The sequence below is a fragment of the Conger conger genome, chromosome 2 (assembly GCF_963514075.1).
Source record: "Conger conger chromosome 2, fConCon1.1, whole genome shotgun sequence".
Taxonomy (NCBI): domain Eukaryota; kingdom Metazoa; phylum Chordata; class Actinopteri; order Anguilliformes; family Congridae; genus Conger; species Conger conger.
This window is the reverse complement of record NC_083761.1, coordinates 32,700,175-32,713,433: the sequence shown is the minus strand read 5'-3', so window position 1 is coordinate 32,713,433 and position 13,259 is coordinate 32,700,175. Positions and strand designations below refer to the sequence as shown.

The following is a 13,259-nucleotide window of genomic DNA, read 5'->3' as shown; positions in this document are numbered from 1 at the left end:
ACGCCTGCTTGCGCCTCAGTTTACGCCTGCTATTTAGAGTCGGATAAATTTTGCTCACAAATCAACTTTAGTTAATTCAACAGAATACATATCAGTTACGCTATGAGTAGATCACATGCATACTGCAGTTCCAGCCCTGTGCACCAGTTTGATGCATACAACATTTTTTCCTGGGCAGAATGTTAGATGTGTGTCTGAAAATCGTCGCAAAAGGCTTCAGAAATCTGGCCCATTGTATGTACGTTAAGTAGTTAAGAGTGTTTGTAAAAATACTTTTCTCTTCAGGCCCTGTGTCGTGCAGAGGATGAGGAAGACATTGTGGCTGCTTCCCAAGCTAAAGCAGAACAGGTGGCTGAACTGGCTGAATTCAATGAGAGCATTCCATTTGAAGAGACTGGTGAAGCAGTTGTGCGAGAGCAGCAACAGGAGGAAGAGGAGCTATCCAAGGCTGAGCAGGAAATAGCTGCTGTTGTTGAGCAGGTAATTGTGAAATATATTGTGTATGTGTAGAATATCAATAACTTCCTTGCATTTCAGACATTTTGAGAAATATGAACACATCTGCCCTTAATTGGCGGCACAGTGGGTAGCACTGTTGCCTCACAAGAACATCCTGAGCCCTGGCCTTTCTGTGTGGAATTTGCATGTTCTTCCGGGCACTCTGGTTTCCTTCCACAGTCCAAAGACATGCAGGTTAGGGACTGCAGATGAAAATAAGCTCATGAGCTAACTGGCACCTTTACATTGATATCGAAACTGAAAATGTTGATTAATGTGCACTTGTCCCTGGTAAATAAATACATGAAATAATAAATAGATGCCTTTTAGTCAGCATCCATTTTACTGTTATGTGTTAATAACCACAGTGATAAGATATTGTTTGGCATAGATTGCCAAATCTTCCACAGTAGTTTTGTCACTCTGTTGTGCTCATATTTGGCTAGGAACAAAAATGGCTAAATCACTAAATAACAGGACAGTTTATTTTGTTTTTCCTTTTGTGAATTACCCTCTTCCATTTAGTAATTTCCCAGAGAGGATGCTATTTATGAGCAGTTATTCATATTATTCACTCGTCTTTCGATTACTGTCTTTCAGCTTACTCCAATAGAGCGCTACGCCATGAATTTTTTGGAAGCCTCACTGGAAGATGTTTGCAAGGAGGAGTTGAAACAGGCTGAGGTAAAACTGATTTCCCATTCATCCTTTGTGTGCTTCACCATAAGTTGCATATGTCCATTTTTTGCATCAGTAAGTCTTTGGGTTCTCCTTAGATTTCTTCCAAAGTAGTGCTCAGGCCCTACTGTTGAAGGCGGGCAAGGCAAGTAGGGCAGGGGGTGGCTTCATGGAGGTTGTATAGGGGGGAAACGGTGCTTTTGCACCTCCAAAGTCGTTAGCTGCATTCTGGGGCATTAAGACCACCAACAAAAAAGCTTTTAAGGCCATGACGCTCCAAGCTGACTGGCTGTTCGGCTGTAGTTTCACCATTGGTTGCCAAATGCTGCCCATAGCTTCTGCTATGTGTCCTGCACCTTTGGCACTAGTCAGATCTTATCAGCGGCTTTGCCGCAGACTCATCATGCTGGATCACTTGAAGAGTGGGCTCTCTGATTCGCTGTTCAGTTTACCAAATCTGGGCAGGAGAAGAGAAACGGAAAGGTGCAAACAAACAACAATTTATGCTTTATACTTCCATGCTTTTCTTATTCAAAATGGAATAAAGGAAACCGATTTATCCAATGTGTTGCCTATGTGTACTTTTGGCCATATTATATGGGAACATTTTCCCCTCCTTTTTTCATACAGTAACTGCAAGACACTGAAAAGGTTTTCGGTGAAGCATTTTCCTGTGTATTAGTGCTCTCTGTTTTAGGTATAACCTCTCCACTAGAGATGTTCTGATATGATTTTTAGCGATTCCTGTGCTTACATCCCTTTTTTTTTTATGTTTAACCATGTAAGCGCTAGGGGTTGTAACTTTTTCTTGATTCTTTTTTTTTATTTTTTTTACTGGCTTACTGACCAATTGAATTGCATTTTTAAACTTTCATGGTTAAATGTCAACATTGTAAGTCAGATAATAGCCTAATTGCTGAATTAAAGATTTACATTGACATAGTGCAGTGTAACCTCACAGTTGCAGAAATCTGTAGTTAAATCCCTGTAGTTTACGTCCAAGCATGCTGGTCGATCGCATGTAATTTTTTAAAATGCCTTGGTTTCATGTTTTCATCCCTCTTCCCTATGGGTTCTGCCTGATAGAATTGATTGGCATGTAATATCTAAACTGCAGCATTGCTAGCATAACAACTTCGTTAGAGACGGGATTGCGCACTCCAAATTCCATGGTCACGCAATACTTGGCTGATCTAATATAACTCCGGGTCTATTTTACCATAGTCGACTGCTCTGTTGATTTTACTTTCATGCCAATATAAGTCTCTACAATTTGATGTATTTTTACGTAACACTAAACTTGCATTTTAGTGATAAACTACGTTCAGTTTGAATTTGCGTGTCAACGGATAAATACGAATCTTCTGTGAACCTTATGATTTATGTTGCAATTACCTATAAGTCAACCAACAGCTAAATAAATTATTTACTAACTTTAATACTGTAGCATTCAACTCCCTATTGTTTTTGCATTTTAAACCCCTGGAAATGGTCAGATTGCTTGCTCAAACTACTGAAGCCTGTCGATTGCTAATAGTTTATAATAATACGCCTGGTGATGAACGTGCATTTAATTATACTGAGCTTTCCATTTCACCTTCAGAAAAACAGTTAGCGGTTATACTTTTTTTGTAACCTTTTTACAAATCAGTTTCGGTTTACCGGTTAAATGTTTAACCGTTCACACCCCTACTCCAGATTTTGTGGTCACGCAATAGGCTATTTGCTTGACATGATATAACACCGGGTCTATTTTATCGTAGGGGAGTGGTCTAATGATTTTACTTTTATGCCAGTACAGGTCTCTGTACAATTTAATATATTTTTATGTAACAGTAAACTTTGCCAATGCATTTTATATGACACGAGACAGTCGTGGTGGTGAGATTAACATGGTCCATATGATTAGATTACCTTCCGGTAAAAAGAAAAGGTCTGGAAATTCAAGCCAAAAACGATGTTTAAAGTGGGAGAGAACGTCATAATGGAAGCCGAAGAAGAAAGGAAATTGGGCTCGATTTTAAAGTTTATGGTGGAGAAGAGTTGTGCAGCTACGTGTGTTATAACATTAGGTTTGATTGGGGCTGCAAAAAGTGATAGATGTGACAACCTGTGATGCTGCCTGCTAGAATCTGTGGAGATGCAGATCAAACGGTTTAGGAGAAGGACGGCATTCTTAACTATCAGTTCCTATTCCACTTTAGTCTGGTTGTATGAGAGGCCGGGAAGTTCCATGCACTCGCGTAGTTATGCAAGTCTCCTGTTCCTCTCTGAGAAGCTCTAAGAGTATTTAATGGGTAGGGACAGCGAAGACCATAGAAACCAATGGGGAGCATATCAGCACCCGGAAGTATAATATTTTTGGTCAACAGTAAATGCTCAGTTCTGTGTCTTCTGTCACATGCCTAATCATGTGTGCAACAAGAGTGTTTTTGTTAAAGCCCACCCTCCTTTTCCACGGGTGATGAACTACAAACAAATAAGAGCATCTGCCGAATGCCAATAATGTAATGTAATGGAAAAACACCCACATTCACAGAAAAACACCGCAAATAATACTGCAAAAATGAGTATTTTTGACTGCATTAAACAAAGCTGTCTCTGTAAAACTAGCGCACTCCTATACATTTCTGTCCTTGAGTGGCCCTGCCAAAGCCCAGACTTAAAACGCCATAGAATATCTATGGAGAGACCTTAAGATGGCTGGTTAGAGGCAAATCTGACAGAGCTTGAGAGGATCTGCCAGGAAGAATGGGATAAACTGCCAAAATATAGGTGTGCAAAGCTTGTACAGACTTGCCGAAGAAGACTTGAAGCTGTAATTGCTGCTGAAGGGGCTTCTACATTTCAGAATTCATTACTAATGATAATGTTGATAACTGATTATACAGTGAGTTGATATGCTGCCATATTGTTTACCAATTAGGATGTTGAATAATTACAACTAAAAGAACACATGGAACAATAATGGAAAGTATTACTTGGTAAAAATGTTCCAAGATGCTCTTCTTTATGTTATTCTAAGTTAAGAATCCCTTTTAATAATGCTAAAAGGGTACCTACAGTGGTTTCATGTTTCATTTGGCACCTTGTGATGTCTGCTGGGCGGCGGCAAATTAGCAATAATTTTTGTATTTCCACCGTAACCATTTGTTGTTCACACCAGGTGGCAAGTGAGCAATCCAGGGCTGTCTGAAATACTTGCAATGTTCTGACATCAGCAGAGTGACACAGTTCCTCTAACTCCCCGAAACTGTCTGAAGATACAGTAAACTAGAAACATTCTTTACTTTGTTCTGTGCCATAACTGAACTGTTAATACTGTCAACATGTGGCCATAACTACTTAGGATTGTTATTTATTCAGTTTGGTTAAAAAATTTAGTTCTCGGGGAGAATGGGTGGGGTTATTACTTTGCTGTACATTGACGCGATGGCATTGTAGGCAAGCAATATTCTTTCAACGTTAACCCTCTGGGGTCGGCATTGTCTATTAGGTTGATTCACTTTGTGAGATTTTACCGTACAATGAACATATTGACAGAAACCTTAGAATCTTGACTTCGCAATGCACCTATTGATGCACAATATTAATAGTTTTAAAATGTTTTACATTCGATGAATAAGACCACTGCAATTTCTTAATCTTTACTCATTAATATGTGAGTTTTGTGCAAACCGAATTCCAATTTGAATTTCATTCAAATTGAAACGAGGCGATAATTATTCTCTGGCAGGGGTGGGGCGATACCATGCACGAGAATGCCAAATGTAAAGCACAATACATACTGAAACATAGGCTATTCACTTTTGAGATAAACATTTTTCATCACGGAACACATTTCATTATGGAAAATGAAACGTGTTTGGGTGACTGGACGTCTTGATACCCTAATCCTAGATTAACAAATTTCTGTGATCCAAAAATTTTGTTACAATAGATTAGTATGTGTTTATATAGCATTTGTACACATATTCAAAACTACTATTTACAATTTGTGTGATTCTAGAGCAATTTACTGTAGATAAAGTTGATTAAAATGACAAATGTCAGAGCATGGCACAGTCAGCAGCTTTCTTCATTTTGCCCTCAGACCCCAGAGGGTTAACATTCACCATAGTTTTACATTTGTAGTTTTGTACAATGTAGTTTTACATTGATTGTAGTTTTGTACCATGGACAGGTTGCACATATGTTAACACTGATGCTTATTCCATGTTGTGCAATTTTATTGCTACAGTCCGTTTTTGTATATATCGTTTTTTCATAAATGGTGTGTGTGGTTGTGTGCACAGGTTGTGTTAATGCAGAATTACTCCTGTTTCTTTGAGCCATTCATCTTCCTTGTCTGACATTTGTATTCATAGATCATAATATTACAGCCGTGCATGGATCGCATTACGAGATTCAAAGAAAGAACGCTTCATTTGTATGAAGTCAAACTAGATGTCACGCTCTTGGTAGCTTTTTTTAAGATAATGCATTTGATTTATTTTCTGTGCATGTCATCTTTGTATTTTGCAAATTAAAACTCAAAACATCAAAAATATTACTGCTAGGATTACTGCAGTAAGATTGTCCTCTGTATATAATGATTTAAAAACCACTGCGCTAGAATGCTATATCGTGCACTCAACGAGCAAGAACACAACGTAACTTTTTTGTTAATATGCATGAGTGCGAGTTAAATCAGCGATTGCTATTCTTATTTACTTAGCAGTGGCGTCTCTTGAGCACAGTACTTTCCTTTAAATGAATATTTGATTGATATCAATCTGTTTTCTTTCATTTCCATTGATTGACACGCGTACCCACGATCCGAGTAATCAATCAGATCAAACACGCCGCTTCTTCACATCGTTGTTAAATTATAAATACTATTTGAAAAATGTTTTAAGCAGTGGGGAACACTTTCCCTGATTTTACTTGAGGATCAAGTAAATACAACACTTAATACAACAATTTATTCACAGTACTCACTTCACCATCAGATATAATAATAAAAATAATACATTTTATTTATATAATGTTTTTCCCAACCCAACGACACTTTACAATATGTGTGTATATGTATATGTATGTATAATTTTTTTTTTTTTTTTTTTTTTTTTAAACAAACATTTATGTATTTTCTGGTTTTTTTATTTTTAAATAAGAGTAAGACGATACAATATTAAGGTTGAGTGAGGAATGCAAAATTGCCCTGTCGCCAAAAACTGCCATTTGTTTTACTACCTAGAACTTTACTACCTCTTGTCCAGCATTAAAGCATCTATCTCAGCACCCAGAGCAGCCTGTAAATAAATTTCATACAGATATTAGGAAAAGTCATGGAACGTATTGCATTTATACTGTTGGAGTAAGTTTAATCTTGAAGTCCAAATGCCTTATGGCATTGACTCTGGTCTTTCTAGTGTTAAACTGTCGGCTCATTGTATAATTTATTTATTACTTATACATTTATGGTTCTTCTGTGTGCATTTATATAGCGCTTTTCTCATACTCCAAGTGCTTTACTGTGATGAGGTGGGTTGATTTGACCAGAGGGAAGATCATCGCCCTCTACTGGCCAACCCACAGCACTTTCTGCAGCAACTTCATTTTCTCAGGAGTTCTGTTTGGCCGAGAGCATAAAATTAACATTAATATAATTGTGAATAAAAATGCAAAATGTAAAAAAACATGCAAGTCATCAAAAGGAAAAGGTCAGTCCACAGTGTCTTTACGCCATCGCGCTGTAAAGATTTTTGACAGCGTGACCTTGCCTATCACACCATAGGGTGTGTAGTAGGGTCCACTCAGTAAACTTGAGTATACTAAATGGGATAAACGACCAACATACCCTGTATGCTTAATCCAATAGCAAATTTGTTTTATAATTGAGTATCCTTTTACCTTCAGATACAAAGAAAGACAGACCAAGTCCAGGCTCAGTAACTAGTCTAGCCCAGCGCTACTGAACTCCTCTTCCTGTGGGTTGCAGTGTCTGCAGGTATTTGCTCCTACCGTGCGCTACACCACCTGATTACACAAATTATTTTACCTGCTTGGTTCAGATAATAAGCTAATTAGTGAAAGTGGTGTAGCGCACGGACAAAGTTAAGTACCTGCAGACACTGTGGCCCCAGGACAAGGAGTTAAGTAGTGCTGGTCTAGCCATTGAAATAGCCAACATAAAAGTATAAAAACCCAGGGAGGATAGAACTTGTCCACTGTATGACAGGTGAGGTTGAGATCGAGATGCACTTACCCTTCAATATAAAAAATTCAAAACAATCAGAGAAAATTGTGAAATTTTAGATTATATAGTATATACCCTAGCCTGGTGGTTCTCAATCACATTCCTGGGTATTCTGGTTTTTGTTTCGACCACAGTTAACAAGATGTTTCTAGAGAGATTATTTACCCTCTTTAGCCACATTACGTTACAAAGCTACGACACTGTCATTCAAAATCATATTCAAATTATGTAAGGGTTGCCTATACATTTCATATTTTACTCTCAATATGGGCTACATGACAAAGAATAGACTCTTTGAGGCTGCAACACCTTTTAAGCTATTGGCTGTGATTGTAAGCATGCGTTGAAATTGCATGTGTATGGTTGGTTGCTGCAGAGCGGATGGCTGCGAGTGGGGTCTTGCACTGTAAGAGTCATCATCAAATGTAGGAACTGGAGAACTCGACTGGAACTGGAGAAGGTAGAAAGGGCCAGGTGGTGAAGCCTGGGAAGTAATTTGAAACTAGCCTCTACTGCACATGCTTGCATGGAAAAGAGCTTGCCATTGTATTCAATGTAAAAAAATATCTACAGAGGTGAAATCGTTCAAATGAATCCATGGAAACTGCCGGTGAATGACTGCCGGTTCACTGCCGGTGAATTCAGCGCTCATTTTATTTAGCTCCAACTGTACAAAATGCAACTCATCAATTTATTTGAAGTCTGAGCCTTTAGATAAGTAATAATAATGTATGATGTTCCTGTTTACTGTGTTCACAGGAACAGGTTGAAGCAGCCAGGAAAGGTCTGGACCAGGCTAAGGAGGAGGGCCTGAAATTGCCTTTGACTTCTGACAGCGATGATGAAGAGTCTGGTCCATTGCCCTGTGCAGAGGAAACCTTGCATCCAACACCCTACCGTCGCCCTCGAAAACACAAGGAGAAGGGGGCACCCTCCACTCGTGCTAGTGGGAGGCTCCGAGGGGCAATCACAACACATATTGGAGACCCCACTCTAACCCCAAAACATGTTCGCGTTGAGCAGGATATAGGAAAAAGAACGGAAGTGGTAACATTGTATACAGATTTGGCCTCTGCTTCAATCACTCAGTCTGCTCATATTCCTCAACAGCATCATATTGCCCCTGTCTCTGTCAAGCCCAAGAAGGACAACCTACCACAACCACTTGTGCTCAGAGAAGTTCCTGACAGAGGCCACTGTGCTCTGCAAGCAAGGGAAATGGCCAAAGATTACTCTGCATCAACCAATCACTCCCCTGTCCACACTGAGCAAGACCAATCAGTGTCACCTTTCCCAAGAGTTCTAGATCCTAGAAAGCCTGTGCGAGTTTGCCCTTCCTCTGGTTCAGATTTTATGCCTCGATCCCAATCGGCACCTTTTCCTACTTCCCCTCTGCATCTGCCCAGCCTTGTGCCATCCATTGCCTTTAATCCCACAACTGTAAACTTTCACACGATTCAAGACTTTGAAAGTCATTCTTTAAAGGGAGCGGAAGGTAAAGAACAGTTGGAAGGGACTGAATCAGATTCTCCCACAGTGCCCAATGAGGCTGTTCCTCAGTCTCCCTTTGTGAATGACCAGAAGCAACAGGTGGATTTTAAAGGGACTGTATTGATTGCAAGTAGCTTGACACAAACACCAGTATGTTCCCCTAAACCCCAATGCGTTTCTGCCCACACCCAACATTATGATACTGGCACACAACACACAAATATCCCAACCCAAGAGCAGCAGGCTCCGCTTTTGGTAACACTGTCTTCTCACCCTTCAGTCCTCTCCACTCTTGCCCGTTCTCCACGCAAGAGGCAGTCTGCTGATGGGGAGGTCTTGAGTGGCCTTCCTGAAGACTCGCCTTCTGCTAAAGTCCTCCGGAAACTGCCAGGCCGCCTGGTCACCGTGGTAGAGGACAAGGAGCCCAAGAAAAGGAAAAGGGGGGCCAGTGGAGGAGGGGGAACCGCCAGTGGGAAACCAGATGGTAGTGCTCAGATGAGCAAATCAGCAGATGAGCCAAGTAGAGGAACTGGACCTCAGACTCCTGACAGACCCAGCACTTCTCAAAAGGAGAACATGGCTACCCCACAAACATCACTTTCAAAAATATCACCACTACTTCAGCTAACCCAAAACTCTGGAGTGATTTCCCCCTACTCACCCACCCACCATTCTCCAGATATGCCAGTCTTGAGAAATTTACCTGTGCGCCGACGGCTAGAGACTGAGTCTCGCATGGCTGCACAGTTAGGAGAGCAGCAACTTGGAAAAGGAAGGGGAAGGGGAGAGAGAAGGGCTAGTTTATCTCCCAACTTCCCTCGAAAAAAGGACACAAAACTAGAAGGAAGTAAGGACTCCTTAAGTTCTTTAAAAACATACACTTATGTCATACCTAATGTGAACACACTTTCCCCTGCAAAACGCAAGAGAGGTCGTCCTCCTAAAACGCCACCCAGATTAACTGATTCTCCTACAGAGCTGCACTCTCCTGCACTGGTTATGGAGATGGAAAGATCAGGTAGTGTAGAAGGGAGCCCCTCTTCCTCTCCCAAACGCAAGAGGGGTCGCCCTCGTAAAGACTCATCAAAAGTAAGTGAGCCTGTATGGGTAGGTTTGGGGATTGGTTTGGACCCTCCATTCTCCCCCACAGTCTGCCCACATTCACATAGAGCCATTCTAAAAACCGAAGTACACAGTTGTAGCAGTAGCCTCAACAGTGACTGCCCCCAACAGGATGGATCCACTGCTACTCTTTTAACATCGTGTCCCACTCAAGGTACCATCAAGAATGAAGCAGAACTGTTTAGAAAAGAGGAGGATGATCAGGGAGGGAAGGATACAGAAACCGCATCAGAAGGGGAGAGGCATGAAAGAACATGCAGGGAGTCTGCAAAGCAAAAAGGTACTCTAGACAGTGAGAAGAAACTGAAGGAAGTCGAAGGTTTATATATGCAAGGGGGTTCATCTCAGCCAAACAAGAAAGTTGTCACATGCTCCTCTGGTTGCCAAGAATTAGATCCTCCTTCACCAACTCCATCCCCATTTGCAGTCAACCAGACCACTCTTGAAATTGAGGGGGCAGATGGTCAAGAGAAAGAGGACCAGAATAGAGCCAAGGAGAATAGGGACACTGCCCAGAAGAGACTCGGCTGTAGACAGAGCAGTCAAGAATCTGCATCTTCTTCCCCCTCCTCTTCACATTCTACCTCCACCTGTTTGCCTCTCTCCCAAAAGGTGGGAGCAAGTGTGACACCTCTGAAGAGAAAACGAGAGCATGTGAATGCAGACAGAGAGAAAGGGGAGAATGTGGAGGGGGTGCCAGGTTTCCTTCATAGCCAGCATTCTGAGTCGGCCTGTCCTCCAATGCCATTTTCAATTCCTCCACAACACTCATCTGACTCTGATGATTCTTGTGGGGATATAAAGGAGCCACGCCTCACACGAGCAGCCCATAAGAAGCTGGAACAAGCAGAAGAGACTGGCGAGATGGAAGTGGAGAAAGATGACAATAACATAAGGAAGAAAAGATCAGCAAGGACTCCAGACGGAGGATCCCGATCCGAGCCTGGCAGCAATGTGTCTCCTAGGTTCACCCGAAAATCCTCAGGTCCTCAGCCTTCCCCTGAAGGCAGGTCACAGTCGCCAGCTGTTCCAGAAGTCCTGGGAAAGAGATGTTCAGCCCTGAATGCTGCAGCCAAACTTCTAGCGATGCGTGGTAGAGGAAATGAAGGGTCAAGTAGTCTTGGAGGCAGAGGAGTGGGGCAGATAAGGAGCAATAAAACACTGGGAAGAGGGTCACGAGAGCCAAACTCCTGCACAAACAAAGCAGAAAGTAGCAAACCAGTCCCCACCAACTCTAGCCTTACTGCTTCTCGCTCCACCCGCCAGCGACCAGGCTGCTTGGTGCCTCCCTTGGAAACGGAGACTAAAAGAGCCAAGAACCCAGTAAAAAAAGCTGCAAAGAAAGAAGTGGAGGGGAGAGGCAGCGTATCACCCCAAGGAGAAAGTACAGGTAGCAGTACAAGTAGTGACGGTGGGGATGGCAGTGGCCGGAGCCGGAGCAGCAGTGTGAGCAGCCAGCGCACCCGCAGCCTCAGCTCCCAAAGCTGCTCCCACTCCCATGCCCCGTCCTCCTGTAGTGACCAAGAAAGGGGTCAGGAACATGGAGAACGACCTGGGGAGAAGACAAATCCCAGGGAAAGAGCATATAGAGGTAGAAGGAGTCGGAAGGAAAAGTGGAGACGCCAGGAGAAAGATTCCCTTTCTTTGTCACAGAGGCCAGAGGTGAGTGCTGGTTCCAGTGAAGGGACACCTGACAGGGTGCTGCGTAGTGTGGCTGCTCTGGCAGCTGCTCAAGCCCGAACCCCAGCAGGCAACACTCGCTCCTCTTCTACTCATCACTATCAACAACAGACCCATGGTCGTCGTACCAAGACCTAAAGAGAAAGGGGAGGGGGAGGATAGCTGACAGATGGGAAAAAAGAAAAGGTGGTGGGTACAGGTCAGTAGTTTTTAGAGAAGGGAACCGAGACCACTAATTGGAATGGAAAGGCAAAGAAGACTGCAGGTTTCTGAACAGTGACCTCCTCTTTAATATTCTGTCCCTCCCCTCCAGTGTGTTCCCATAAAACAAGCTGATCACCAAACCTGTGATTGCTAAGATGGACAATTTGCTGTGCAGCTGCCATGTACTGAGTGATGGGGTTAATGGCTCAACTGAGTGTAGAGACATTAAGCTCTGTGAGCCACTGGATATGTCGGTTGTCTGACCGTGCTGCAAGGACATGTGAACTTAAGTATGGAACCATTGGTTTTCATTCAGGCAATGTACTGTAAACCAGTGAAAGAAGACTGAAGGGTATGTTCTTTACCCCCCAAAGTCATATTGCACCCCTGAATACATTGATTACCTGTGCAAAATGTATTAATGAGAGTCTTCATTGTCATGCAAAATTCATTAATGATTGTAATCTGGGGTTTAGATGTATGTTTAAAGTTTTAGACAGGTTCTGGGCAGTTTTTGACATGTTCTGATTTTGTTTGCATAGAGTCAATTAAGTCATAGTTTATTCCAGGTAAAACGAGAGGGATTCTGTGAAATTATTATTTACTGCACTATGCTGGAGTTACTCTTTGCTTGGGCCTCCCTAGTCATTTTCTCTCCATCTGCCTATATTTGCACACCTGACAAATTGTCCCCTCTGTTTGCTTATTTTTCTTTGTCAATTCTTGATTGCTCTCAAAATTCATTTCTTCAGGTAAGAATGTGCAGATATGTCTCTTGAATGATGATTAAATTAATAGGGGGCTGGGTGGTTGAAGTTGAGGTGTTATACCTTGAGTCAGATGAGCAGTAGACTCCATGGCAATCTGAAATAAAGCACCTCTGCAGCAGTTACAAGTTGATGGGACAGATGTCATGCGATATGTGATAGGTCAGTTTACTTTGGGAATGCCTTGCTTCTGTGAAAGCTTTTGGGGAGTGGTGTTTTGATGGAAAGGGTGAAATATGGTGGCGGTCTTATTTTACTTTTTACTTTTCAGTTGCTACATTCCTGTGTTCTCTTGTAATTCCACATTATTTTACTTGAACAATTTAAAAAAATAAAAATAAAAACAACCATGCTTCTGTGCGATGGTTTTATTTGTTGGCTGGAATGCAGTTTAATGTTTTCTTCCAGGTTCTGACAAAATATGCTCATGCACTGAGCATACCCCAGCATAACCCTGACCCTGTTATCTGATTATTGTTTTCACCTAGGACCATTAGTTAATCTGCACTTTTAACTGTGCATATTTGAGCTCACATGATGCCACTTAAAACTCTGCAAACTGTCAGGAAAAATGGTGG

General features: G+C 41.9%; 1 protein-coding gene across 2 annotated transcripts in view; it reads left to right on the top strand.

Moving 5' to 3' along the window:
* Positions 1–13,033, top strand: part of srcap (Snf2-related CREBBP activator protein) — a 153,077-nt gene extending 140,044 nt beyond the window's left edge. For both annotated transcript variants that reach the window (XM_061231270.1, XM_061231271.1), the window contains 3 exons: positions 286–480; positions 1,099–1,182; positions 8,177–13,033. In XM_061231270.1, coding sequence (XP_061087254.1) covers positions 286–480; positions 1,099–1,182; positions 8,177–11,848 — 3,951 coding nt within the window. In that variant the 3' untranslated portion in view covers positions 11,849–13,033. The remainder of the gene's footprint in view (positions 1–285; positions 481–1,098; positions 1,183–8,176) is intronic.
* The last annotated feature ends 226 nt before the right edge of the window (positions 13,034–13,259 follow it).